Below are 27,080 nucleotides of genomic sequence, written 5' to 3'. Positions count from 1 at the left end.
CGTATGTTCTTGCTCCTGCTATACAGCCTAGACATGCTCGCCAGGCAAGCCCAGCTCCCTGCTCTCCACACCCTCTCCCAGTACAGCCCCATCAGCCGTGCTGGCAGCGGCACCCTCTTCTCCTACAGTGGCCCTTAGCTATCTGTGTGCTTTGGTCCTTTACTGCTGAATGCTCTTCCCATGTAACCTTGCTCTTAGTCTGGCCTGCCGTCCCACCTGTAACCATTACTAGCACTTCAATAACTTGATCTGATTGCAGATACAACATGGCTCAGACTTTATTTGAGTCAACAATACTTAATTCTACCAAGGGACATTTCTACCTGCAGGGCTCAGAGGCTGGCTAATAGTAAGACCATAGAGGACTCTTAACCACACAGACCCTCTGCAGCCTAGCCTGTGAGGGTGAAGTGACAGTCACAAGTCTGGAAGTGCATTCCATTCCTCCACCTCGGGCACCGTGAGATGTGAATGCGTTTCCTGCTAGGCTTCTGTCTTGGAAGTCCATGTTCCAGCCGCACCTTTTATCCTTCTTGTGTCCTCCATCAATAGGTCTGTCAGTTGCTTGTCAGACACATGGAGCTGCTGGCAGTTCCTCAGAAGCTGACTAAGGTAAATTGCCAGAAGATGCTTACACTGAAACACAGGACACAGCTGTTAGGGACAAGCAGGATCATGTTTGGCCAGTCTAATCAAGACCTCACCATCACATGCAAGGAGAGGGAGCTCTGCCATGGTTTCATCCTGGCCTTCAGCGTGTGGTTACAGCAATGGCTGACAGGCTTTGAGGCACGGCACTGGCTCAGAGCTCCTCCCCGGTGAGCTCATGTGGACCTAATAGCTACCCAGCCACTTCCAACTTCACTATAATGAATGTGCAGAACCACTACTTCATTTTAGGCATTGCTACCTTCTCGGGGGAAGGAGGAGAAGGGGAAATTCTCACACACACACGTGGGGAGATGACCCTGTCAGACCTGTGACACAGAACACAGCATTGATCCTGAGAGGACCATGGTACAATCCTGTCATTTTACAGGTGAAATATACCTTACTAGTGGTTAGTAGTTAGTGACGTGTGTGTGTGTGTGTATATGTGTGTGTGTGTGTGTGTGTGTGTATGTATATGTGTGTGTGTGTGTGTATATGTGTGTGTGTATATGTGTGTGTGTGTATATGTGTGTATATGTGTGTGTGTGTATATGTGTGTATATGTGTGTGTGTGTGTATATGTGTGTGTATGTGTATATGTGTATGTGTGTGTGTGGATGAATGGAGATGCTCAGGTTGGCACCAAACTCTCAAGACTTTTTAAGCTGCTACTAGAATATAAAAAAGTAGGAACGAGGTAGACTTTATTGTTCTCGACTTTGGCAAGACTAAGACTAACCATCTGCTCTCAGGAGAGGAGGATGGGGTGTTTCATTCCCTTTAGAACTAGGGATGCAGATAGGTGCTGTCCTTCCTCCATGCTCTGGAGTCTGATGGGCTGTGTGAACAGCTGTGAGGTCCAGGTGGAGGCGTCCCTGCTGCGTGTGGGGTGAGGGTGAGGCCAGGCTGTCTTTATGAGCAGGGATGATGTGGGAGCACCTCTTACTTCTCTCTCTCTTTACTGGGCCATCCCCTGGCCCAGCACTCACTGCCAAGACTACCTCACTGACCCCCACGACCTCATCCATGACCTTAGATAAGAACGCAGGAAAGAGTACCAAAGTGACACTGTGGTGGGAGGCTGAATCCAGGGGGTGACTAAGACAAAGACAATAAACCACAATTTCTTCCAACACTGAGGGAAACACCCATTCTGTGTAAACGCCCCACCTCCCAAAAATGTCTCTCAAGTCTGACATGAGGCTGGCCTCTCCTCTCACAACTGTGTGCAGTGGCGAGAGGCCACCCTTACCAGCAGGCTGTCACTCTTCCGTAACACTGAGAAGGAGAATGCTGGGCACGAGCAGTAATGACAGGAAGCCAGACATGTATATGTTTTGCCAGAACTCCCTAGCACCTGGGAAGAACAGGACAGTGTTAGTTTGCTCCTGACAGCTTCCTGACAATCCATTCAGTCTGTCAGAGTTGCTCATGGACATCACTGAAGGTCTGAAGTGGGGTTTATACGGAAGGAACAACACAAGTTATCTTCCTGCAGCGTGCAAACTCATCTCTTAAGCTTCCCAGGACGTTGGAGGGTGGAAGAGCATCAGTCCAGTTCAGCCTTCCACATAGCGACTTTCCTTCATGTGGTGCACAGGTCTCAGCCTGCAGGGCTAGAATGGAGACCAGGGAAGGCCTGTGTACATTCTACCATGGGCCCCTTAGCCTGTGGTATTAGACACTATGCAGGGACATTTCTAAAGCTGCTGTTACATTCCCAGAGAATGAAATGGGTAAAGGGCCTGGGGAGGCAGAAGCAGGGCAGCCCTCAGGTGAAGAAAGTAGAACGGGTGTGTGAGCAAGCGAGCCAGATGCTGGGGAAGCATCCGCGTGGGAGGATAAATAAAGCAGTGTTGGGAAGGGGCTGACTCAGCTGCTCAGGACGGAGGTCTCAGGACCCAGGCAAGTTCAGACCTGCCTACTCATCCAGGGATGGAAGGACACAGATGTGGCTGCTGGTGAGAGGCTCAGTACAAGAAACACCCTTGGTGACACTTGAAAGGAATTCAAGGGAAAAAAAAAGATTTGTCTGTGATGAGACTGGACCAACCAGAGTGCTAGAGAAACCACTCCTACCACCACGCAGCCAGACACTTGTGTTGGCAGCTGGTTATGGTTTGGATTCTGAATGTCCCGAAAGGCACATGTGTTAGAAGTGTGGGTGTTATCTCCTGGCACATACAGGGAATGGTAGGACCTTTAGGACGTAGGATCTAGTTAGAGGGAGCTGGGTTGCTGGGGGCATGCCTTTGCAGGAGACACTGGGATTCTAACCTCCTTCCTGTCCTGCCTTTGCTTCCTGGGTGTGGGGTGAAGGGATCTTCTTAGCCTCCTGTCCCTGCTGTAATGTACGGTGCTGCCCTAGGCCAATACAACAGGGCCCAGGAACCATGGATGGAGCCCTCTGAAACTGTCAGCCAATATAAACCTATTCTCCTTTACAGTGGCTTCTGCCGGATATTCCCCATAGTGGTGGACACGAGATAACACAGGGCTGCATTCTGAGAGTTAACTTCCAAATGAAGTAGATTATTATCAAGAAAGGGAGGTACAACATTTCAATTATTTTACAATGGACTGTCCTATGAATTTGCCACAAGGCTTTCAAATTAAATTTAGGCTTTAAGATGGCAATCTAAACAAAAGGTCAGGATTTGCCAAAATTACAGTGTCAGCAGTCCCAGGATCCTTTGCTCCATCCTGAGAATAACAGGCAAGGCCTTAACTCGAGGAAATAATATGCTCAAGTGCTGTGCTTCTATGTGTCTGCCGAGTGCTAATATGATGCAGCTACTCTGGTTATTTGTTGACTAAGTCAGCAGAACTCCGGGGGATTTTTAGATTACTAGGAATGTCCTTTTTCTATACCATTAAAGACTAGACTTAGTTTACATCACGTATTAAAATCCACCTCTTACACTTTCCTATCCCAAGGCCTGCTGTGTTAGGAACATGACACACACACCACTGTCTATCAGTACAATTTTACCTGTGAGTCTAAATAGTGAGGTGGGCATTAAAGCTGACCGCTTCCCACTTAATCCTAAAGCAAACTCCCCAGCACACAGCAGCCATGGGGATTAGCACGGTCTCTCAGAGCACCGAGAACATTCCCTAAGGTTCTTTCTTTACTCGGCTCCCCTGTCTTTTTCTCTATAGATTTAGACAAAGCAGGCAGAGCCTCTGAGACTCTGCAGGTTCAGGATCTATCACAATGCTTCCTCCTGGATTATGTTGCATCAAAGCCTGGTGATTTAGGGACAGGGATAAATTCTACAGAGGTTTCTAAGCCCTACCCTTCCCAAAGGCTGCCTAAGATTCAAAGCAAACTGGTCAAATGCCTGGGGCAGTAGACACTCTGAAGACAGGAAATGCTTGAATTTGCTGCTTCTTTATCTAGCAGTTGACTACTAATGAACCCAATAATCAGGCAAAAATCTGAGCTAGAAATGTTTAGAGCTGGAAACTGACCTTAGGGGTAATTTAATTCAGTAGAAGGACCCTCTCTTACAGGAACTGCTGAGTTCTTCCACTCATCATAGCACGTGCTGGAATGTGCCCCCTTCAAGACCCCTCCTTAACTGAGATTTTAAAAAACTAACAAACAGGAAAGAACACACTCAAGACCAGGACTGGACTCACAGGAGTCTCCCGGGTGGGAAGTGTGTAGTGACCACAGGAAGCTTGTAAGACGGCCCTGACCACCATTCATCGACAGGTACCACCTTCTAACTACCGCAGCCCCCCAGGCCACCGCATGTCAGAAAGCTACATTTATAATGTTTTGCCTCTTTCTGGAAGAAGGGTTTACAGTCCCTGTCCTGATACAGACTGGGTGAAGGAGCTCATAGAGTGTGCATAGCTGAGCAGACATGTTAAAAATTATTGCATGCATGTTTTCTAACGTTCTGGGACTGCTGACCTAGGACGTTAGGGCTGGAACCACATTTGCCTCCTATGGATGTACAGGAGGGTATGCAGCGTTGTTCTGTAAGCCTTGCAAACTTCCAGGATGCTGCGAAGTGGCCCCTTCCTAAGTGAGCAGGATGTGTTTAGAAAGCAGCTCAGGAGACGGTAACACAGGATGACTTTAAAGTAATTATACATTACACCTGAAGGACAGTGAAAATATTGGGTTGAACTATGGAATAAAGGTTGACTCATGGGATGGTTACCAGCTGGGTATCAAGGCAGTGTTTGACTCAGCATTTTCCATCGTATACAACCAGGAACCAAGGCAGAGTCCTCCTGTATACACAACAGTGCACTGTAGGACTGATATGAGGCTGGCGAACGTTTCTGGTCTCCTTCACCTCCAGTCAAAGTCAAAGCTGACAGCTATATATCTAGGGAGTATTTTTTAATGATAAAGCAACACAATATAATAAAGGACATGACAGACAATCATTAAGAAAGTCATATTCATAAAAATAATTAAATAGTTTTAAACAAGATCTTTACAGTTTTAGCTGGTAGCCAGGTCACAGAAGTGAGGGACAGCTGGAAGTCCCGTTCTGGTCAGGTATTATGATGGCAATGAAGCTGAGACCAAAAAACTTTTTTGCCCTGACACTTCTTAAAACATTTATATTATTTTTATTTTATATGTAAGAGTGTTTTGCTTGCCTATGTGTATGTATAACATGTTTGTGCCTGGTGCCCACAGAGGCCAGGAGCGGGCACCAGATCCCCAGAACTCGAGTGACAGGCAGTGGTGAGCTGCCATGTGCACACGGGACTGAACCTGGATCCTCTGCAGAAGGACTGCTGAGCCATCTCTTCAGCCCTGAAACCAGAATTCTGCAGTGAAGAAACATGGGGAAGACTGGAGGGATCTAAGTCATGGATAATCTAAGTATATAAAATACAAAAAGATAACACAAGAAAGAAACTTAGTGGCTCCAGCTGATTGTTCATCTAGAAGTCCACCATGAGAAAAACCCCTTTGAGTAAAAAAGTACTATCCAAAAATTGTAAATATAGCCACACTCCATTTTCCTTAATGGAAACACGCAGCGATCTATCTCCCAAGTTGATTCATAAGGAGGGACACATATTTGTCAAAGCAGGCTCCGTTCAAGTCATTCTCTAAGAATTAACTGGCACCATCTTTTAATGAGAGTTACTGTCTTGGCCCTAGCTCTGACAAGTTCACTAGAAGCCAGAGTTGAAACAATGAGATTTCCTACCCACTGACAGCATCTTTCTTAACCACTGAGAGCCAAGCACATACTTGACAAGCCACAGCATTTCCGTGTCCTTCCTAAGTTGCTCTTCCCGGTGACAACAGTTTTGAAAGATGGATGGTCACGAGATTATTCTAGACACATGGAATGGCCTCAAGGACCATTTTGACTTTTTCCTGTAAACAAGAGATTATGGTTGGGCGGTGGTGGTGCACGCCTTTAATCCCAGCACTTGGGAGGCAGAGGCAGGGGGATTTCTGAGTTTGAGGCTAGCCTGGTCTACAGAGTGAGTTTCAGGACAGTCAAGGCTACACAGAAACCCTGTCTTGGAGAGAGAAAGAGAGAGAGAGAGAGAGAGAGACAGAGAGAGACAGAGAGAGACAGAGAGAGACAGAGAGAGACAGAGACCTCTATAATCAACAAGAAAGCAGAGGCTGGTATCCATTGGACTTGAGAAAAGAGCCTCTCCACACCACTGTTAGTTCTATGTAGTGCTACTGGTAGAATCAAAAAGTTGTATTTATCTTTAATTTCTAGAATCCCTGGAGATACTATGTTAAGTACAAGAAGCCTGGTATAATATATCAAATACTACATATCCTCGTATATGAAATCTAAAACAGTCCAGCTTACAGAAGCAAGTGGCTACCAGCATTCAGCATTTGGGGTGGGGTGGGTGGGGGAGCTTATGGAGATAGTCAGGGGAGACAGAAGCTCAGGGAGGTTTCTGACCACAGTAACGAACAATGCATCACAGACCTGAAAATTTGTAAGGGAGTGTTCTCATCACAGAAAAGGAAGCATATAAGGTTTTCTGAGATAGTTGGATGTGTCAACAGCATGAAGCTATAAGGTATCATATGTCAAGATGTCACTTTGTATTGTCATATATAGTTCTTGTCAATTCAAAATAAATACAAATATTTAAATTATGATTACTAAGTTATATCACAAAGCTTAGTACATACTTCATGTTGGTTATCAGCTTCCACAGAGACTGTGAATAGATTTATGTCCTAAGATTTTGTGTTTGGATTATCCCCACCTCTAGACTTCTACCTGGTAAACACGCCTTCCACTGGGTGATGAGATTAAAGTGACAGACTCTCGATCGACTAGGTCCAAGGCCTGGATGGCCGATGACCCAAACACAAACTCCAGCCTAGGGAATACAAAGACACTGGATTAGAAAGTGGATTCTGAGTCACCTGAGAACTTGACACAAAGGTTTACTGTCCTATCGTTTTGTGTGTGTGATGATGGAGACTGAACCCAAGATCTCATGCATGGTGGGCAAGCACTCTACCACTGAACCTCGATCTCTGCACCTCTGTTGTGTGTGTTGTCCCTCAAGTGCCATCCACTTCTTTTACAGAGGGCTGCTAACTGGCCTGCAAGCTGCCTCGAGGCCGGAGCTGGGATTACGAGCACACAATGGAACTGGCTTTTGTAAGTGGTGATGGGATGAAACTCAGACCCCTGTGCTTGCATAACAAACAGTTTACAACTGAGCTATCTTTCGAGCCAACCCCCACACTTAAAACAAAACAAAACAAAAAAAACAAATTTTAACATGGGGAAAAATATTATTAACAAATCCCTTGGGCTTGAGTTGAGAGGTGGCTCAGAGATAAGAGCTCTGGTTGCTCTTCCTGAGGACCTGAGTTTGATTCTCAGGACTCATGTGGCAGCTCCCTACCATCTGTAACTCCAGTTCCAAGAGATCCATTGCCCGTCTCTAGCCTCTATGGGCACTGCATGCATATGGTGCAGACAAACATGCAAAAGAACCCACCCATACTCATAAAATTAAAAATTAGGAAAAAAACCCCAACCAATCCATGAAACAAAATCCATGGATTCATTTGCTCCCCAGAATAAGTGTTAATTAACATCTTGTTCATTTATTTCAGATTTTTTGTGTGTTTTAAAATAAAAGACTATATACTATTACAGGCAAAAAACCAAGCTCCCTTCATGCTTCATTAAAGAGCTTCCAGACATTTCATTCCTTTCTATCTCTTTGGCAAGCATTTATTCATCCCTTCCTCAGCCTGGGCTTCCTCTTCTCTTTCTCTCTCTATCCCACATTGCAGAGTGAGCCCAGGCCCCCATATACGTTCAGAATACACTCTGTCTCTGAGCTACACCCGCAGCAAGACCTCATATACTTGCTGGTTTCTTTCCTGTTAATGTTTTGTATCCTATTATTCATGGAATGACTGTATGTATGTACATGTGTATGTGTACCTATGCACACACAGCACTGCTTATAAAGTTTAAAATATAACTTGTGTATCACTTCATTTTCCCAGAATCTAGTCTCACACACAACAGTACTAGGAAAAATTGAGAAGGAGTGCTTTTGAATTTCTATACTAGGAAAAATTGAGAAGGAGTGCTTTTGAATTTCTTATACCAAATACATAAAGATTTATTTAATCAACAAAAATAAGGAAATGGAATTTGCTGAAGAGCCTCTTACTCAGAGATAACCATGGTTAACTTCAATTATCTTAAAAATGGCTTTGTCTACTTCATGGCTTCTATGAACATCTCTCAAAACACATGAAATATTTTATTACTTTTGATGGCCATAAAAATTACTGTACTGTAAAAGTGAACCATTTTTACTCTCCATAAACATAAAGGCTCCTATATTTGAAGGAATATTTTTGAGTAGGTTATTTCCAGTTTCTTGTGTTGTCCTATTCAGTACTGGGTGAATCTGTTCATCGTAAAGTCTTTATGAACATCACAGTTACCTCCTTGGGTGACATTCTTGTAAGTGGGATATCCAGGTCAAGGAATATGTATGCTTTAAAGCCATACTGCCAGTTGCCGGGTGTGGTGGTTTGAATCGAGAATGCCCCCTTAGGCTCCTCCTATATTTGAAGGTTTGATCCACAGTTGGTAAAACTGACCAGGTTGTTAAGGACTCATAAGCAAGCCCGCAGTTAAATGTTGTCTTTTATAAGTTGCCTTGGTCATGATGGTCCTCACAGCAGAGCATTAACCAAGGTACCAGGCTACCTTCCAACTGACATCGCTAGCAAGGTATTACTCATCCATAGACCTGTCAACCTTCTTTCCCGGGGTTGCTAGTTTTATAGGAGAAATTATCTTTTAATTTGTGATTATTAGAAATACTTATCATTTCCCCCAATAGTTTTTTGGCTATTTGTATTCTTTTATTATTTGCCTATTTTCTACTTATTAATTTATTTCTAAGAAGGTTTATCTTATGTGTAAGTGCATATGTCTGAGTATATTTAAATGCATTCTGTGTTCAGGTGCCCATGGATGTCAGGGAGGGATATTAGGCTTTTGGGAAACTCCCAAGGTCTGTGCTGGGAACCAAACCAAACGCTCTCAACCACTGAGTCTGTTCTCCAGATCTGACTTAGGTTTTGTTTTTTGAGCCAAGGTTTTACATAAGTCAGGCTGACCTCACACTTCTGCTGTAGCTGAGGATGGCCTTGAACTCCTGGACCTCATGCTTCCACCTTCCAAGGGCTGCAATTAAACCTGTGCCTGCCACCAGGTCTGCCTTGTTTTTAAACGTTAAAAAACAACCAAACAAGTGTGTGTCAGGGCCCACCAAGGCCTGAGGTGTATCTGATCGATCCCCCAGAGCTAGAGTTATAGGTGGTTATGTGCCTTCTGAATGGAACTCTGATCCTCTGGAATAGGAGCAAGAAATACATGGAAAGGATCTGGCTCTTAAAACTGTGTAACTCTTTTTATAGATCAAACAAGAGTCTGTACTTACGATAAGAGAAGCTCGTCGGGAACTGTAAGATGGGAACAGGAGAGTTAGTCATGTTAGACTAGTCACGGCAAACATGAAGCTCTTATAACAACAATCCCAAATCACTGCAGACGATGTAAACAGAACCTATCTATCCAATTCTACGTCTTTCCCAACCCACTGAAGCAATAATGGGATCTATTTACTTATTTAAAGAATCATTAGTTCCCAAGGATGGGGAGGCAGGGGAACAACAGCTAAAATACACTGGGGGCAAATATGAAAGTGGAACATAACTTTCCAGACCTCAACAAGATGGATCTTCATCTTCAGCTATTGGTAGGGAGGACTGAGCACAGGTCTGGTACATGCTCCAGAACCTTCCATCCTCCTCCCCAACCCTCTGCACAGAGGCAGGCAGATCTCTGTGAGTCTGCGGTCTACATATTGAGTTCAAAACAGCCAGGACTATGTAGACAGCGTCTCAAAGATAAATAAATAAAAGGAACAGACAAACAAGCCGAAGGATCTGTCTCAGTTCCTTTCTCAGCTGTGGGTGGCTGTCGCTCCCTCTGGCAGATGACTGATGGTGTTCACGAAAGGCTCAAATAGAGGATTTCCAGAAGGACTAGGAGAAAACACCCAAGCCAGGGGGAGTGGCTGCTCTCTTCCCAACATGGCTCCTGCAAGAACCAGCCCTCCTCCTTTTCCCCCTGCGGCTGAGCTGCTCTCCCAGTCTTCGCCCTCCAGGCAGGAGATTCATTGGGAATCTGAGCCAGCGGACAGGGAATAGCACTGTCATGGGTGTTCAGCTAAGCCACCTAGTAAGACCCATGGTAAGTAGGTCTGTAAGTCCTTGCTTGAGTTTTCTATCCTTAAACATGGCAACTACAAATTACCACAACTAAGTAAAAAGAGAACAAAAATCAACAAAAGAATCTACTTAGAGGAAACACTGAAGTCAGAGGGAAAGTTCCAACAACTATCACTAATATCAGAACAAACAGGCTAATGCAATCATAAAACCGGCAGGGGAAAATTATAAATTAAATATAATATCAGAAATAAAAACCTCATAGAAAATCTGGAAGACACAGTTGAAGGAAGTTCCCAAGAAGCAGAGGCAGGGATAAAAAGATTAAATACAGGAGATAAATCACTCAGGGACAATAAAGGACATGCTATAACCAAGGGATGAGAATACTAGGAAAAAAACCCCAAATGTCTATCAAGTAAGTTAGTAGAGCCTCACGTTCGAGTGGAAAACAAAACCAGGGGCTGGAGGTGGTGCACCTGCCAAGAGCACTGGCTGGCCACTCTCAGACAGCTGGAGTTTCTAGCACCCATACTGAGGTGGCTCTTAACCTCTGTACTGCCAGCTCCACAGGTCCAACTCCCTCTTCTGGCCTCTGGGGGCTCCCTCACACATGGACACATGCAAAAATTCATACAGAAGTAAAAATGAAACTTAAACAAAATCTTATCAGAGCTTGAGAATCATGGTCATAAAGAAGTTATAACTGGCTCTCCACACCGGTAGGACCAACATCTGTGGACTCACCTAACACGAGATAAGAACCACGACTCAGCAGTTCATGTCCCAGCTGGCTCACATTCCGGTCCAAGGGAATCTGATGCCATCTTCTGGCCTCTGACGGCACTGCACCCACATGGTGCACAGATACATATGCAGGCAAAACACCCATACACACAGAATGTTTAAAAAGAAATGGAAAGGCCAGACACATGCCTATAACTGGGATGCTCAGAGGCCAAAGGCACAAGCACAGGGAGCAAGGCCAGCCTGGGCTATAAAGAGGCCAAAAAAAATCACACAGAAACCAGTACTACCAACCCCTGAAACCTCTGAGCCTCTACTAAACATGTCATTCTCTCATTTTCTCTAAGCAACCCAGGATGCCATCTACCTACCTACTCAGCACTGACACTGCAGAGGACAGGAGCTGTGAGTGACATAGGGGTGATTTCAAGCATATTAAAGTACAAAGGGGGCTGGTGAGATGGCTCAGCGGGTAAGAACATTGACTACCCTTCTGAAGGTCCTGCGTTCAAATCCCAGCAACCACATGGTGGCTCACAACCACCCGTAATGAGATCTAATACCCTCTTCTGGTGTGTCTGAAGTCAGCTACAATGTACTTATGTATAATAATAAATTTTGGGGCTGGAGTGAGCAGAGGTCCTAAAAAAATTCAACTCCCAACAACCACATGAAGGCTAACAACCATCTGTACAGCTACAGTGTACTCATATACATAAAATAAAGTACAAAGGAAGGTGAATATGGGTCACATGCCATACTATCAAAGGGACTGTACATCAGCAGTCTTAACCATCATGGATACCTAGGAGCAACTGCAATTCAAAGACCCAGAGAAAATAAAAGCCACCGACAAAATTCAGGAGCAATGCTAGATACAAAAATGCTAGACAATTATGGAACAATGTTTTCAGAGGTCTGAAGATTTCCAACATGAAACTTAATACCTTTTTGTAACCTCCCCCCACCCCCAGCCTGAAATCTGGCTGATCAGTTTTGACTGTTAGCACTAAGAGAGCATGGGGGGGTGGGGGTGGGGGTGGAGCCAGCCACCCTATCGTTCTGCCACTCCCACTGCTACTACCCGCAGCCTAGCGGTTCAGGAGTCAACACGTGGTCACCTGAAACTGGACTCCAAGAATGATTTGGCGGGAATGGGCCCCTCCCCCTTTTTCATAACCCCGTGTCTCCGAATAGTAAAATTGAACCTTGATCAGACTAATGTCTTGGTTCCATCCTTTCTTGAGCCGCCTAGTTCCCTCTTTTCTTCCAGATTCCAAGATGCCTCCCAGGCTAGAACCCAGACATGTGGGCCGCTGGCCAGCCTCAACACCTTTTAACCAAGTGTGAGAGCAGAAAAACCGTTTTTAGACATTCAAAGCCGCAAAAGCACAGTTCATGCCTTCTTCAGAAACCTACTGAAGTATGTACTGCATAAAATAAGACAGGTAACAATACACAAGTGGATAAACAAGAGGAAAGTAAACTGTAGGATGTGCTAACACAAGACCCAAACTGGGAAAAGAGAATTCCTAGTTAACACTGAAGGAAGACAACAGCAGCCCGACCGGACAGCAGCCAGTCCATACTAGGCAAGTCGGCAGGCTCTTCGCAGATTCCTTTATGAAAATGTAACTGATAAAATGTCTTTTTTACCTTAACATTTTAAGTGGAGACCCATGATAGTGGCATAAAATTTAAAGTTCAAGTAAAAATACATATGTAGAAAACTAAACACGCTTAGAAAGCCGAGATGGTTATTAATTCAGGGGAGCCAAGTTACCCAGGAAAGGAAATCATAGCTTCTACATGGTCAAAATCATATACGTGCAACCTGGACTTATATTCTGCACGGTTACCAAGGAAGATGGGGGATTAGGAAGGTATACCCAGACCCAATACTGAAAACTGCTCTACTGAAAAATAAACAGGAATTGAGATTCTGCTCCTGTGCTAGAGGGCCCCTTCAGTTACTGGCTATGGATTAACAAACAGCCCTGTTCTGATAATGGTTCTGTAAAACTCGTATCGTTCCAACATCTCAGAACATCTGTGGTCAAATCCTGGAAGCAAGAGCTCACAACAGACTAACACCCGACAACTTCTTTGAAGTCAAAGCATGTTTGAATACCTGGTTGGCTGAATCTTTTACACATACGAAAAAGACCAAAATGAGACTATTCGTTTACTTTTCTAGTCCCACTGAAGCAGTAACTCAAACCCGTTCACAGAGCACACTCAATGAGCAATAGGAGTTTTGAGCTCTAATTTGGCTATCATTTAGAGAGGCTATTTTTTGGGAGAGTGCTTTTAATTAGTCTACACTTCAAAAGCACCACCCCCCTCCAGTTTTTTGATACAAAGTCTCCAGCAGCCCAGTCTGGCCTAGCATTATGTAGCTGAGGTTGACCTTAAACTTTCCCTTTTTCTTTTTTTCTTTCTTTCTTTCTTTTTTTTTTTTTTTTTGTCTCCACTTCCCAGGTGCGGAGACTACAGCCATGTGCCCAGTCTTGTGCGGTGGTGGGGAATCCACGGCAGCTCTCTACATGCCAGGCAAGCCTCTCTACCAGCTGAGCTACACAGTAGATCCTCGTTACTAGTTTCCCCTTTTGGTAGATCCTCCTACTCTGGTGAGTAAGCAAAGATCATCCTTGGTCGGTCATTTTGTTGGAGACAGGCATAGGGCGACCTCTACAGGCCAGAGGGGAGAAGTACTTTTCAACTTCCCAATTTTTTTTTTTAAGGTTTTGCATCCCTAGAATGTTTTTTAGTAAAATCTATTTACTAAACAAAGTAGTAAACAAAGGTATTATTTTTAAACTTGCATCACGGATTGTGGATAAAGATTCTGAGTAACTCGAAATTGTCTACGCATCTGCCATTCCGCATCCCTGCCCTCGCCCACTCCTTGGGTGTACCCAGTCTTCAAGTACCCGGGGTTCCCGCACACCAGCTCGCACGCAGGGATCTGACGTCTAGTCACTCAAATCCCTCTATTTAGTTAAGCGATTTAAGGAGCCCAGGCTTCAGGGACATAACCATGCGGGGTAAGAATAAAAGCCCGCGGGCCGTACTTCTCGCGCTGTCTCGCACAGCGGCGGCCATCTCGCTCAGGAGCTCTTCCACCACCTCCGGGAGCGCGACCGCCATGGCACGCCGCCCGACTTCTCTCCTCCCAGGCGCTGCGAACTTCAAGCGCGCCGCAGGCCGGGGGCGGGGCGAGACGGCGTGATGTCAGCACGCGTCATCGCGCATGCGGACTGGCGGGGCGTCCCGGGCCAGTCGCAGCTAGTGGAGCTCTGAGGGAAGGCGAGTCGGCATGTTCCGGTTGCTTCGCTGGCGTCTGGGTCGAACCCTGCTGCGGGCCGCGGGCCGGCGGTGCGGGGGCTGTACGGCGCGCCTGCTGCCGGAGCGGACGGGCGACGCGGGGACAGGCACCGAGCGGCTGCGGACCAGAGGCGCGCCGGCGCGGGGGCACAGGGTGCTGCCGCTGTTGGCAGGTGAGCGGTGCGCTCCGGGCGGGGCCGGCCCGGCGGGGGCGGGGACGCGGGCACGGGCCGGTCCCGGTGACCTCTGAGCCGCTTCTCGCAGCTCTCGCCTGGTTCTCGCGACCCTCGGCGACGGCCGAGCAGCCCGGAGAGGACGCGACAGACGAGACGGAGGCCGAGATCATCCAGCTGCTGAAGCAAGCCAAGGTGAGGGGCTCGACCGGGCGCGCGCGCCCTCCGCTCCGGTTTCCCGAGGCCTGGATGGATTGGCCCTGGGTGGAAGGTTGGGATCCATCCAGACTGGTCCAGAGCGAATCCTGCAGCAGAATCGCTGCAGTTGTGAGTGCAGGTGGAGACGGCACCCTCACATTTCCCATATTTATTTATTTATTTATTTATTTTGTCCAAACGTATTGATTGAGAATGGTTTGCGGGGGTGGCTTTAATCAGCTAACCTCCAAGCCGAATGACATTTTGTTCATAGACTATGAATAACGCCCCCAAAATGCAATTTAGTATCGTTTAGGCTTATTGGTTTGCGTCTAAATCTGTTTCTCCACATCCCTTTTTCCCCCCTCCAGGTTTATTTCATCTCTTCCAATGGGTTCAATATCGACTTAATGCCATCAACGTCCAGATTTGTGTTCACAGACTGCAGTGTGTCATTGACATGCTGTCTCTATTGCAAGGCCACAGCTATCTCTCAGATTTAGCATGCCTGGGACTAAACTCTTTTTCTTAAATTCCTTCCCCCCAAATATGGCTTTAACAGTGTTCTCTCTACCACCTAAAAAAATTAAGCCTAAAAAATCATAGTGGTTCCTCAGGCGGACCCCTGTGTGTTTGAAACCAGCTTGCTCTACAAAGCAAGTCCAGGACAGCCAGGATTCTGTTACACAGAGAAACTCTGTCTCAAAAAAGAGGAGAAAAAAAAGAGAAAAGAATCATAATTGTTCTTAAAGTGTGTCGTTGATAATTCCCAGTTACACAGCAGTAAACACAGTTGCCATCAAATCCAGAACACTTCTCAAATTGCCCGCCCTCTTTTTCCACCCCCGCCCCCCCCCCCCTTTTTCCTCACACAGGTCCTGTTCAACCCCAGTCCTTTGTCCGTGTAGCAACCTGAGTAATGGTTTGAAAATGTAAATCAGATTGTAGTGCCTTCTTGTTTGACAGCTGAGTGACTTTTCCCTGTACCTGTGAGAATCCACAACCCCCCTGTCAGGGGCTGCAGGGCTGGAAGTGATCTAAGCCAGCTGTCTCAGCTGTGATTCAGCTCCCTCTGTCCACCTCTTCTGAAGATCCATTCTTTTCACCCCTGTCTTTTGGGGTCATTCTTCTGTCCATTTCGTTACATGGTTAACTCCTTAGTCACTTTACCTCAGTTTTACTCTCATTCTCTTGAACACGTTCCAGATTCCTCTTGTCATGCTTCTGTGCTGTTTTTCTTCCTCTTTTCCTGAGTTTTAATCACGCCTACTTGTCCTACCTGATTCCTTGTAATCTTCAGGAAGAGAAGAAGACGAAAGGCGAACAGCTTCAGTAGGAACACAGTGCCAGGTGTGGTGGTCCACACCTTTAACTGCCACACTCAGGAGGCCGCGCCAAGTGGATCTCTGTGGGTCAGGAGGCAGCCTGGTCTCTGTCTCTGGAGGAAAAACAAAGTAAAGATGGCACACATTCCTCCTGTGTGATCTGTTGGTTAAAACTTTGTTGTATGAGCACACCTAGATACAAGGGAGGCTAGTCTCCCTGTCAGCTGGGTGGGCATGGTATCTGGACATAGCCGGGATTCAGTACATTTTGTGAAGTGTCTGCTCTGCAGCAGAGTACAGCTGCTTCCTTATAGCTCAGTTAATGTTGCCTTTGTCTTTTCTCTCTAGTTGAGCATCATGAAAGACGAGCCAGAGGCAGCCGAGCTGATTTTGCATGATGCTCTTCGCCTTGCATATGAGAGTGACAACAGGAAGGCCATCACGTACACCTACGACCTGGTAACTGCTCTAACCAGTCTAGCTATTGCGGAAGGGTGCGTGCTGAGAAAGTGTCCCTGCTGATTTATCTTCCTGACTGCCATGATGTCCTGAAGGTGTTTGTTTCTAGGCTTTCTCTTGGTTTAATTTTTGTACCCTCCACAGGGTCACTTGTAATTTCAAACCATAAAGAAACAGATAGCTTTGTACTTTTCATTGGTGATCTGGGTTTAGTTTGCTTTTAACAGAATATATAAAATAAACCGTGTGCGTCTTTCACTATTGCTGTACCGAGCTTCTAGCAGATTAACGGGTGGCGTTTTCTCGGTTCTGAACTTTTTTCTTTTAAGATGTGAAAACAGGGGAGAGTCTTCCATTTAAAAGTTGTGAATCTGTGTAAGCGCAGCACTCTGAACTGAACAGCCATTTATAATTTGCTTTCAGATGGCCAACTTAGCATTTATACGAGGGCAGCTTGAAAATGTAAGTCAATCGCTTTGTAACATCTGGAACTGGTAATGCCTCAAGGGAGCTGACTAAGGGGATGCTACTTGCTCAGAAAGGTCCCGAAAATGCAGTGGCGGAACGTGCAGCTGTGTTTCTTTTTAATTGATTAGCCCACATGTATGCCAAAGACTGTTAGGCATCTCTATTCTATTAAGATACGTCTTCATCTGCGTGAGTGAGCTGATTTCACCTCCGGCCGGCCTACAAGAAGGGAGGAGAGGAGACTAAAGTGCCGGAGACATCCTTATAAAATGTCTTAAAGGGGTTGGTGATCTCTCTGCCTGTTAGTGTTAGACAGAACCTAAATCTACGCTATGATCCCTCACTGTAAGGAAGGTTGATTCAAAAATTGAGGGTATTTAAACAGCTTCATTGATGGGGTGTATATTAGGAGCAGTCTTCAGTCTGTCCCGTTGGTTGAGGTGACTGACCTGCTGAAGTTAGCTTTCACTCATCACGCAGAGGATGTGAGGACCTCGTCTTTTGGCCCCTTTATTAAAAAAATCTCAGTGCTCCACACGGGTACATGCATGCATGCACACACTCACATTAAGTTGTTACCTAAATTAAGAGTCATATGTAGATGGTTTAAAGAAAATCTTTATGCTTTTAGGCAGAACAGCTTTTTAAAGCAACAATGAGTTATCTGCTTGGAGGAGGCATGAAGCAGGTAAGCACATCACCTAGTGTTACCCCCTCATCAAAGCAGTTCATGAAATGAAACCTCCCTCTTAGAGTTTCTCTTGCTGTAATAAAACACCAAAAGTAACTCATGGAAGAAAGGGTTTATTTCATCACTGAGGGAAGTCAGGGTGCAAACTTTAGGCAGGTGTCTGGAAGGAGGAATTGAAACACAGGACATGGAGAAATGCTGCTTACTGGCTCACTCCTGTGGCTCACTCCTGTGGCTAACTCAGCCTGCATTCTGATACCGACCAACCTCACCTGCCCAGGTGAGGCACTGCTCACCATGAGCTGGGCCCTCCCATGTTAGTCATTAGTCACTAAAGTGCCTCCTACTTGCCTATAACCTGATCTGATGGCAACCATTTTTCATAATTGAGGTTTGTCTTCCTAGATAACTATAGCTCGTATTTAGTTGACGAAAAAAACCAACCAGGATACTCCTCACCCCAGGCCCAGCTCATAAGGTACTTTGACTAAAAAGGTGGCTGTTTCACCCCCAGACCTATATAAAAATAGCTAGTATTTCACTAATTCTCAGTAATGATTGCTAAAGAATTCATAGCTGGCTAATTCCTTTAAAAGGTGAAAGGCAGAATTCATTATAGAAGTTGAAAATACTCTGTAAGAAATTTTTACTTCTCATGAATTTTCTTCTTCTTTTTTTTTTTAATTATCCCAACAGGAAGACAATGCAATAATTGAAATCTCTCTGAAACTGGCCAACATCTATGCTGCTCAGAATAAGTAAGTATGATCAGAATATAGGAATAGTAGTGGTCAGGTAGAAGAATGATGAGCAGGGAACTCAGACCTTGGGATAATCTTAATTTACCTGTCAAGCATCTGGGTCTCCAGAAACCATATGCCACACTCAAAGCGTTGCACTTCTCAGCTGTTTGCAGTTTCCTCCTTTGGTTTCCATTTGCCTAAGTGGAACAAAGCCCTCATCCCTGTAACTGAACTGTAGTAGTTAATCAAGTATTTGATTCTTGCTTGAAATCAGAAGGGAAATAGAGTCAGAACTGTAGTTAACTCTCCCTAGAAGCAAAGGGAACAGTATAAAAAGTACTTCAGGATAATACACTCAAAGAAGCCACTCCACCAGCAGAGGAAGAAGAATGAGGGGAAATGGTGATAATTACTTCTGGGTTATCTCTTTATTCATTCTGGAAATAACTGGTGTCTTAGGGTTTCTTTTACTGTGATAAAGCATTAAGACCAAAAGCAACTTGGGGAGGAAAGGGATTATGTGGTTTGTATATATATAAGGAGGGAGGTCAGGACAGGAACTCAAAACAGACAGAAGCCTGAAAGCAGAGGCCTGCTCACTGTTTTACTCAGCCTGCTTTCTTTTGTTTTTGGTTTTTTGGTTTGTTTTTTTTTCAAGACAGGGTTTCTCTGTCTAGCCCTGGCTGTCCTGGAACTCACTTTGTAGACCAGGCTGGCCTCGAACTCAGAAATCCACCTGCCTCTGCCTCCCGAGTTCAGCCTGCTTTCTTACAGCACCCCAGACCCAGGTTCAGGGGCAGCACCAGCCATGTCAGTCACTGATTAAGAAAATGCCCTACAGCTGTCTACTGCCCCACTTTATGGAACATTTTCTCAGTTGAGGGTCCTTCCTCTCAGGTGACGCTAGCTTATATCTAGCTGACATGAAAATAACTCAGCACGAGTGGCTATAAAAGGAATCAGTTGTTTTGTTTAAAGGTTTGTAGAGCACGTGGGAATAATCATCTGTAGGATTTTGAAGGGGCATATAGTTAGTGGTAGAGGGAGGTCTGGATGTTATGAAATATAATGTGGCAAGGAGGTAACTGGTGGGCTCATCCCAGGGTGCATCTGAGTAATTATACCATGCAGTAGATCTAGTATAAAGATGTTAATTGGGGACGATATGGGAGTGAGGGCCTAGAGAAGGGGTAGAGACAGACACATAGGCAGACAGATGGGAACAGAAATGAGGACAGAGAAAGGACGATCAGACCACAAACACACACATACACACTCATGCACTCAGACTGAAAAGAGCAGAAAGGGTGAGAGAGACTGGCTGGGGACATGTGGGAACAGAGAGGGTGTGAGCTCACAGTGGCGCAGTCCTTCTGTATGCAGCCCACACCTGAAGCACCTGCTAGGTCCCTGGGAGGAGCCTAGTGGAATCTCCTGTATGCTAGCTAACACTGGATATGTAAGCTAGGAAGTGCTAGTTTAAAAATAGTAGATAAATTTGAATTCTGTTTGTTTATTTATTTATTTACTTACTTATTCTTGAGATAGGGCCTCTCCATGTTGCCCTGGCTATCCTGGAACTTACTATGTAGACCAGGCTGGCCCTGAACTTACACTTGTCTCTGACTCCTGAGTGCTGGGATTAAAGGTGTGTACACTATAAATTTTTGACACAATTTTTTTAAACTTTATTTTTTTACTTATTATTATTACTTATTAAATAAGTAAAAAAAAAAAAGTTTAATGTCCCTCTTCCAGTTACTCCCCTGGTAGGGACCTCCTGGGTATCCCTCCAGTCCTGGCACTTGAAGTCTCTGTGAGGCTAGGCTTTCCTCTTCCACTGAGGACAGATAAGACAACCCAGTTAAAAGAACATATCCCACATCCAGGCAACAGCTTTTGGGATAGGCCCTATTCCAGTTGTTCAGGACCCACATAACCCCATTCCAGATGTTTAGAACCAAGCTTTACATCTGCCACATATGTATGGGGAAGCCTAGGCCCAGCCCCCATGGGTTGGTGGTTCAGACCCTGAGAGCCCCAAGTGTCCAGGTTAGTTGACTGTTGGTCTTCCTGTGGAGTTCCTGTCCTCTTTGGGGCCTGTAATCCTTCCTTCTGTTCTTCCATAAGAGTCCCCAAGCTCTATCCACTGTTTGGCTGTGGGTGTCTGTATTCTGTCTGAGTCGTCTACTGTATGGAGCATCTCAGGGGACAACATGCTCCTGTCTGCACACATAACAGAGTATCATTAATATAATGGTGTCAGGGATTGGTTATTGCCCATGGTCTCAGTTTGGACTGCTTATTGGTTGGCCATTCCCTCAGTCTCTGCTCCATCCCCTGTGGGAAAGGGGTCTGGGAGAGGGTTGGGGGGGTATTTCAAGATCAGATAAGAGGAGGGATGGCCAGATGTCCAAGAGAATGAATGGAAATCTGTAACTGACAGGGGTGGAAAGGTAGGGGACATCCCTAGGACAAGACAGAGACCTGGGATAAGGAAGGCACCCAAGAATCAATGGGGGTGACCTTAGCTGTGACTCACAGCATTGGGGACATGGAACCTGAAGAGGCCAGCTCATGTAGCCATACAGGAACCCCAGTAGAGCAAAAGGGACACCAACCAACTCGAAAAACTTTTTCTATTACGAAAAACGTAATAGAAAAATCTATTAGCTGCATGAAAGGCTTTGGACACAGTTTGGATGTTGCCGAAAGCTAGAAACCCCGTGAGGCCTTAAGGACCATTGTCTTAGGTTTCTTTCGCTGTAATGGATACAGTCTGTTGGAAAGCCAAGGTAGAGAGTAAGGCAGGAACTGAAGCAGAAGCCATGGAGGAATGATGACTGCTGGCTTGCTCTTCCTAGCTTGCTCAGTTTGTTTTCTTATACACCCAGGACTGTTTGCCCAGGGTCACACCATCCACAGTAGGTTAGGCCCTTCCACTTCATCATACACCAAGGAAATGTCCCCATAGGCCTGCTTACAGGCTGATCTAGTGAGGCATTTCCTCAGCTGACAGTCCCTCTTTGACTCTAGCTTGTGTCATGTTGATAAAAACTAGATAGCTTGATTGGCCCCTTGTTACCTTTACACAGAAACGTGTCGCTAACCTTTACTTTCACACTTGTCCCTAAGATGTTAATACTAATATCACAAAATAAAACATGTTTTTGTTTTTGCGTTTTTGTTTTGTTTTTGAGACAAGGTCTCTACATAGTCCTAGCTGTCCTGGTACTCACTGTGAAGAGCAGGCTGGCCTCCAATTCACAGAGATCCATCTGCCTGCCTTTTGAGTGATGGGATTAAAGGTGTGTGCCACCACACCCATAAAACATAATGTAACTTCTAAAAGTCCCAAAGTCTTAAAAAAAAACACTTTAAAATTCAGTCTATTGAACATATCCAGCTGTGGGCTTCTGTAAATCTAAAGTAAGTTACATCCTTTCTATTCTAAGAGGGAAGAACCAGGGCACAGTTAGGATCAAAGTAGAACCCAGTTCTTCTCAGAAGTATAAATAGCTCTTATGTCTGAGATTCAAGCTCCTTCATGTGCTCGGGCAGTCTGGTTCTCCAGCTCTCCTTCACTGCATACATGGCTTATAGGCTCAGGGCAGCTCCACTCTGCACCTGCTCCTGTCCTTGGCAGTGTCCTGACATTTGTCTCCAGTATGCTGGGGTCTCCCCTGCAACTGAGCTGTAATTTCACCATTGTGCTTGGACTCTCTTCAGGGATGCCACCCTGTCGATAGAGTGGCCAGCCTCAGCTGCAACTCATGGCCCTCCTTCATGTGTTTAAAACCAGTACCGCCAGGGTGACTCTTTCACATCACCAAGCTTGGCTGTTAGCATGAGATGCCACCTTGGCTCCCTCTGCACCACAGCTCTGTGTGATGACCCTCAGTACATAGCCCTAGAATATTTCCTCTTAATGATGCTGGTACTAAATCACCCCTTATTTCTCAGCTTCAGCTAAGGAACATTGATTGTCTCAGCAAAGCAAAGGTTTCACTTCAGAGGTGCTGGTTTCTTGTTAATCATAGCTGATGTTTCAGCTCCAGCTGATGAGAAACCAAGATTGTTAATAGAAAACACAATAGAATAATGGCCCTGATAGTCTTTTTTTCCCCTCAAACTTCACAAGCCAGTCCTCCATCTGCAACTTTACAGCATTCCTGTCTTCTCATCAACAACATCCCATTAAGCCCTGAGCACTGAATGGCTTTCCCAGCCTAGAGTTCACATGTCCTTCTGCGATTGCCCTCAACACATGGTCAGGTCAGGTCTTAGGGTTTCTTTTGCAGTAGTAAAACACCATTCCCAAAAGTAACTTGGGGAGGAAAGGGCTTATTTTACAACTTTAAGTCATAGAACAGCACTGACTGGAGTCATGACAGGAACCTGGAGGCAGGAACTAGAGCAGAAGCCATGAAGGAACACTGCTTACTGGCTGGCTCCACACAGCCACCTGATGCAGGCACCATCTGTATCGGTCATCAGTCAAGAAAAGGCTCCACATGTTTGCCTGCAAAGCTAGTCTGAAGGCGCTGTCCCAAGTGGCATGGCTGTCCATTCCTTTTTTGTCTCTAGGTAGAATTGAAAGGGGGAACACGTGGTATTTAAACTGGGAATGTCTCTGGAGAGTTCTGTTTTGGCAGTGGGTTTAGGGAGAGATGTAAGAATGTTTTCCTTTAGATTTTTAGCTGCTGCAGAAGTTAATGCCAGAGATTGGATGACACTAAGCTGGGTGCTATTCAGAAAAGTTGCACTTTGAGGCTAGGAGATCCCAGCCCTGGCCCCTGTTCTAGTCAACAACACACTATTTTCTTCACCACCTACTTAGTTCCCTGCATTTTGATTGGCACTAGATAGGCTAGGGCGAGGGCGGTTGTGGTGCACATCTTTAATCCCAGCACTCGGGAGGCACAGGCAGGCGGATTTCTGAGTTCGAGGCCAGCATGGTCTACAAAGTGAGTTCCAGGACAACCAGGGCTATACAGAGAAACCCTGTCTTGGAAAAAAAAAAAAAAAAAAAGGCTGGGGCTTCTGTGGGTCTCTTGACTTCGTGTCGTCTCCTTTTTGAGATAGAACTCTCTTTCTAACCTAGGTTAACCTGTATTACAGACACACAACACAACATAGCTCTCAGTTTAGATCTTGAACTTCAAGTTTGGCTGATGCCAGAGAACATTGCAGCTGGGGACACTCTAGTGTCATACAGGACTAAATGTTAACGATGTCTCAAGGCTCTGACAAGCAGAAGCTCAAAGCAAATAGGTGCTGAGAAGACATTCACAGCCACAAGCTTTTATAGAACCCATTAGTAATTATTACCTAAGTTACTCTACTCTTTTCATGTCTTATTAAGGGAAGTATGCGATAAGAGAACACATTGCCAGGCTATAAGGCTTAGAGATGCTGACTGAGAGCTCTTACTAGCATGTTTGAGGCCCTGGTACTGGAGGAAAAATGTTAACACAGGGAGCTGTTTGTAGGCATTTTACTCTGACAGAGTTATCTTGTTGGCAGCTTCCCTTGCCATGCAGCTAGAGGTGTCTCTTCTACCGAGGTTTGGACCTGGAGAAGGAAGAAGATGCTTTGTTCTGAGGATGAAGTAGAACAGTGGGTCATCACATCCATTCTGGCAACGCAGTAGAGAAGAGGGCATGAGCTTTATAGTGTCAGTTGTGCCAAGAATGTAGAACCTATATGAAAAGCAGGAACTGGAGTTACAGAAGGAGTTTCTCCTTGTTCCTCTGCATGTCTTTTGAAGCTATCCAGCGTCAGTCTGGGTGTCCATGTATCTTCTCAGCTTGTCTCAGGGTCTAGCATGTTTGTCAGGCTTTCCTATGCTATAGCTGGTATTTTGATTTCCGGGGGAGGGGGGGAATAAAAATTAAAACAGCTTGGGAGAACTTGTGAAGCCCCAGAGTTTCCCAGAAGAGCATGATGATGATAACAGTTGGGACCTCAGGTCCAGGAGCCTGAGCCTCGAGGGCAGGGTTGCCATGTGAAGACACAGAAAGACTAGTGGCTATACAGTCATGAGACTGTTGGCACCATCCATTAATTTCCCTTAAATCGATGACTTTAAGACAAACTCTAGAGAAGTGCAGATTGGCAGCAAAAGGAACAGACTTCCCCCTGTTGATAGTGCTCAGAGCAGAGCTGTAATGGGAAAAGGAGTCACAGGCGAGCAGAGCTGATTGACTACTGACACTTGTTTCCAGACAGGAATTTGCCCTTGCTGGCTATGAATTCTGCATTTCAACTCTAGAGGGGAAAATTGAAAGAGAAAAGGAATTAGCAGAAGATATTATGTCAGGTAGGAAACTTGACTTTTTTAGACATTGGGTTTTCTCCACAAATGTTTCCATTGCTGGATGTTTATTAAGGGAAAGAGCCTATATTGGGGGAGGGCAAATTGTCCATTGTGGGGAGTCACTGGCTATCCTAATACCGTGGGTTTGAAACAGGGTATCTTGTTTAAATGGCTTGAGCACTGTTTTGAATTATTTTTAAGCTCCATAGGTGACAGGTTCAAAATTTCTCTGCTAACTTGTGCTACATTTATAATCTTTGGGAAATTGACAGCTATGAAGGGAAGTCTTTCCTTTTTGTTCAGTCACTTACTAAAGTAGAGCTGAATGGGAGAGCACTTGCCAGCCAGGCACCAGTCCCTGGATTAGAGAGGAGGAGAGGAAGGTAGGTGTTCTGCGGGGGGAAGGAAGAGGAGGAAGTGCTGCTCCCAGGCTGGCTTCATCAGGCTTGGAGCGCGGCGGGTGGGAGTGTTTAAGCTCTGTATTTGGGTTTCTTCCTCTCCCCTCCCCTATTTGAGGCAGGGTGTCATGCAGTCCTGGCTGGCCTGAAACTTGCTCTGTAGACAGGCCAGTCTCTAATTCTGAGATAACATTGTCCCCACCCTGTGAAAGCCGGGCTTTTGTTTGGGTTTCTTACTTGATTTGAAGTCCTAACAATTTTCAGATTTCATATTCATTGAGGGACTTGTTACACACTGACTCTATGCCACGAGGTAGCAAGATGCTAGGGAGCCATGGGCAAGTTCTCATCCCTAAAGCCAGGCACCGTGGAAGAGATGTCTGTGTCCTGACGTCCTCTGATGTCCTCTTGAACATAGATTTCTTCTCCTTGTCAGTGTCAGCACGTCCAGCCCTTGACCGCCTTACTCATTAGTTGCGTCGGTCATGTGATCACTGTCTCCCACAGGAAACCGTGACTCTTGGTTTCTTGGGTGTCTATTAACCTTTCCCCTTCTATTGCCTATTTCCCGATGGTGGCTCACCTCAGAGGTATCCTCACCTGCTTCACTTTTCCCTCTGGCTCATCCCTAGGAAATGCCGTGCAGTCCCATAACATTTAGCTATTATATTTAGACATCCTAGCTGGCCCCAAAGTCTATTTGCCTAGACTGTTTAGTGGTTATCTAACATTAGACATGTCCATTATTTGTCTCTTGATTTCTTCCACTCAGAAGTTTCTTCACTGCTCAGCTCTAGGTTAGTGATGCCAGCATTCACCCCATGACTTGTCAGAGAACCTAGGAATTCTCTCTGATTTCCTCCTTACACTGGTGTACCAACACGTTAAATTGGATCAACTATGAAAATACATTCACATTAGATAGCATCTTTTTTTTTTGCCTGGATGGTGATCTCAGTTTTTCCTGCTTCCTTTCCTTTCCCTCCTCAGTGAATCTGTTACCATGCAGCAGGCAAACTAACCTTCTAGACCTCATTGCTTCTGTATTACCTTTGATGTTCATACTCCTGACAAGGACCTGGCTTCCTCCTGCATCTGTGGCATCGCTATCCTCTCTCTCACTTCTTTCCCCTCTTGAGCCCACACCATCTCAAGGCCTTTTTATCCCTGTGTCTTCTCCCTGGATGGTTCTCAGCACGGCCTCACTTCCTTCAGGTTTGTTGGTGTCCTCCTGAGGCCTCTCCCAACAGGCATCCCACCCGTCTTGGAGTCGCTCGGCCTCTTTATCCTCTGATTCTTCTTTACCATCCTTGAAGTAGAAGAAAGAGTGCTGTGTGCTTGTTTCTGTATTACCAAGAGAAGTACTTTTTTGTCAACTGTTTTTAGTATTTGTCTTCCCTACTAAAGAACAATTAAGACACTGTATATTGTATTAAATCCTTAGTGCCTGGAAGAGAGCCTAGCCCCCAACATGGCCTCAGTAATGACTGAAAGAACAAATTTGCAAAGAGCAGTACAGAGGAGCATGAAGAAACCTAGAGAAAATATGAGGTCCAGCCACAGTATGTGAGTCATTCACCATCCAAATTCTTGCCATTGTGCATTGAGACATTACTAGAGTTTTTTCCTGCTTCCCTCCATGCTCTGTCTTTCTGTTCTCTCCCTGTGCCCCCTCTCTCTGATGGGATATTTGCTGTTATAGGCCAGACTGGCATCAAGCTTAAGGCACTCCTGCCTAAGCCTCTTGATTAGTGTGAGCCGTAGTGAGTTTCCCTTGACTTATCTATCTGTGCTGGTCTCTGTCTCACTCACTCTGTCTCCAGGCTG

The 27,080-nt window shown here is 45.5% G+C and overlaps 2 protein-coding genes across 10 annotated transcripts in view; one reads left to right on the top strand and one right to left on the bottom strand.

Moving 5' to 3' along the window:
* Nucleotides 1-253: 253 nt before the first annotated feature.
* Zswim7 (zinc finger SWIM-type containing 7) lies at nucleotides 254-14,431 on the bottom strand. Of its 2 annotated transcripts, XM_029483998.2 has the most exons (6): nucleotides 14,227-14,431; nucleotides 11,153-11,251; nucleotides 9,613-9,634; nucleotides 6,900-7,002; nucleotides 1,904-2,008; nucleotides 254-636 (listed from the first exon to the last, which is right to left on the bottom strand). In XM_029483998.2, exons 1-6 carry the CDS (start codon nucleotides 14,300-14,302, stop codon nucleotides 484-486), a joined length of 558 nt encoding a protein of 185 aa, XP_029339858.1. In that variant the 5' UTR covers nucleotides 14,303-14,431; the 3' UTR covers nucleotides 254-483. The 2 variants fall into 2 exon arrangements, with proteins under 2 accessions (XP_029339858.1, XP_021032887.1); XM_021177228.2 differs by lacking the exon at nucleotides 11,153-11,251.
* Nucleotides 14,423-27,080, top strand: part of Ttc19 (tetratricopeptide repeat domain 19) — a 62,014-nt gene continuing 49,356 nt past the window's right edge. For 6 of the 8 annotated variants that reach the window (XM_085829934.1, XM_085829936.1, XM_085829933.1 and 3 more), the window contains exons 1-7: nucleotides 14,423-14,652; nucleotides 14,744-14,847; nucleotides 16,524-16,634; nucleotides 17,058-17,096; nucleotides 17,734-17,790; nucleotides 18,490-18,551; nucleotides 24,764-24,858. In XM_085829934.1, the coding sequence (XP_085686060.1) occupies nucleotides 14,472-14,652; nucleotides 14,744-14,847; nucleotides 16,524-16,634; nucleotides 17,058-17,096; nucleotides 17,734-17,790; nucleotides 18,490-18,551; nucleotides 24,764-24,858 (649 nt within the window). In that variant the 5' untranslated portion in view covers nucleotides 14,423-14,471. The remainder of the gene's footprint in view (nucleotides 14,653-14,743; nucleotides 14,848-16,523; nucleotides 16,635-17,057; nucleotides 17,097-17,733; nucleotides 17,791-18,489; nucleotides 18,552-24,763; nucleotides 24,859-27,080) is intronic. The other 2 variants (XM_029483994.2, XM_029483995.2) reach the window with 1 other exon arrangement.

The sequence above is a fragment of the Mus caroli genome, unplaced genomic scaffold, assembly GCF_978045245.1.
Source record: "Mus caroli unplaced genomic scaffold, Mus_caroli_1 scaffold_13, whole genome shotgun sequence".
Classification (NCBI taxonomy): Eukaryota; Metazoa; Chordata; class Mammalia; order Rodentia; family Muridae; genus Mus; species Mus caroli.
The sequence above is the reverse complement of the archived record's forward strand: the minus strand, read 5'-3'. Positions and strand labels throughout refer to the sequence as shown.

What these genes read in the sequence shown, in the direction of transcription:
- Zswim7 (XM_029483998.2), bottom strand. Translation starts at nt 14,302, where the DNA reads ATGGCGGTCGCGCTCCCGGAGGTGGTGGAAGAGCTCCTGAGCGAGATG. An exon ending in CCCGACGAGCTTCTCTTATC is followed by an intron (nt 7,003 to 9,612) that starts GTAAGTACAGAC and finishes TGTATTCCCTAG; the next exon opens with GCTGGAGTTTGTGTTTGGGT. An exon ending in GTGGAAGGCGTGTTTACCAG is followed by an intron (nt 2,009 to 6,899) that starts GTAGAAGTCTAG and finishes TGTTCTTCCCAG; the next exon opens with GTGCTAGGGAGTTCTGGCAA.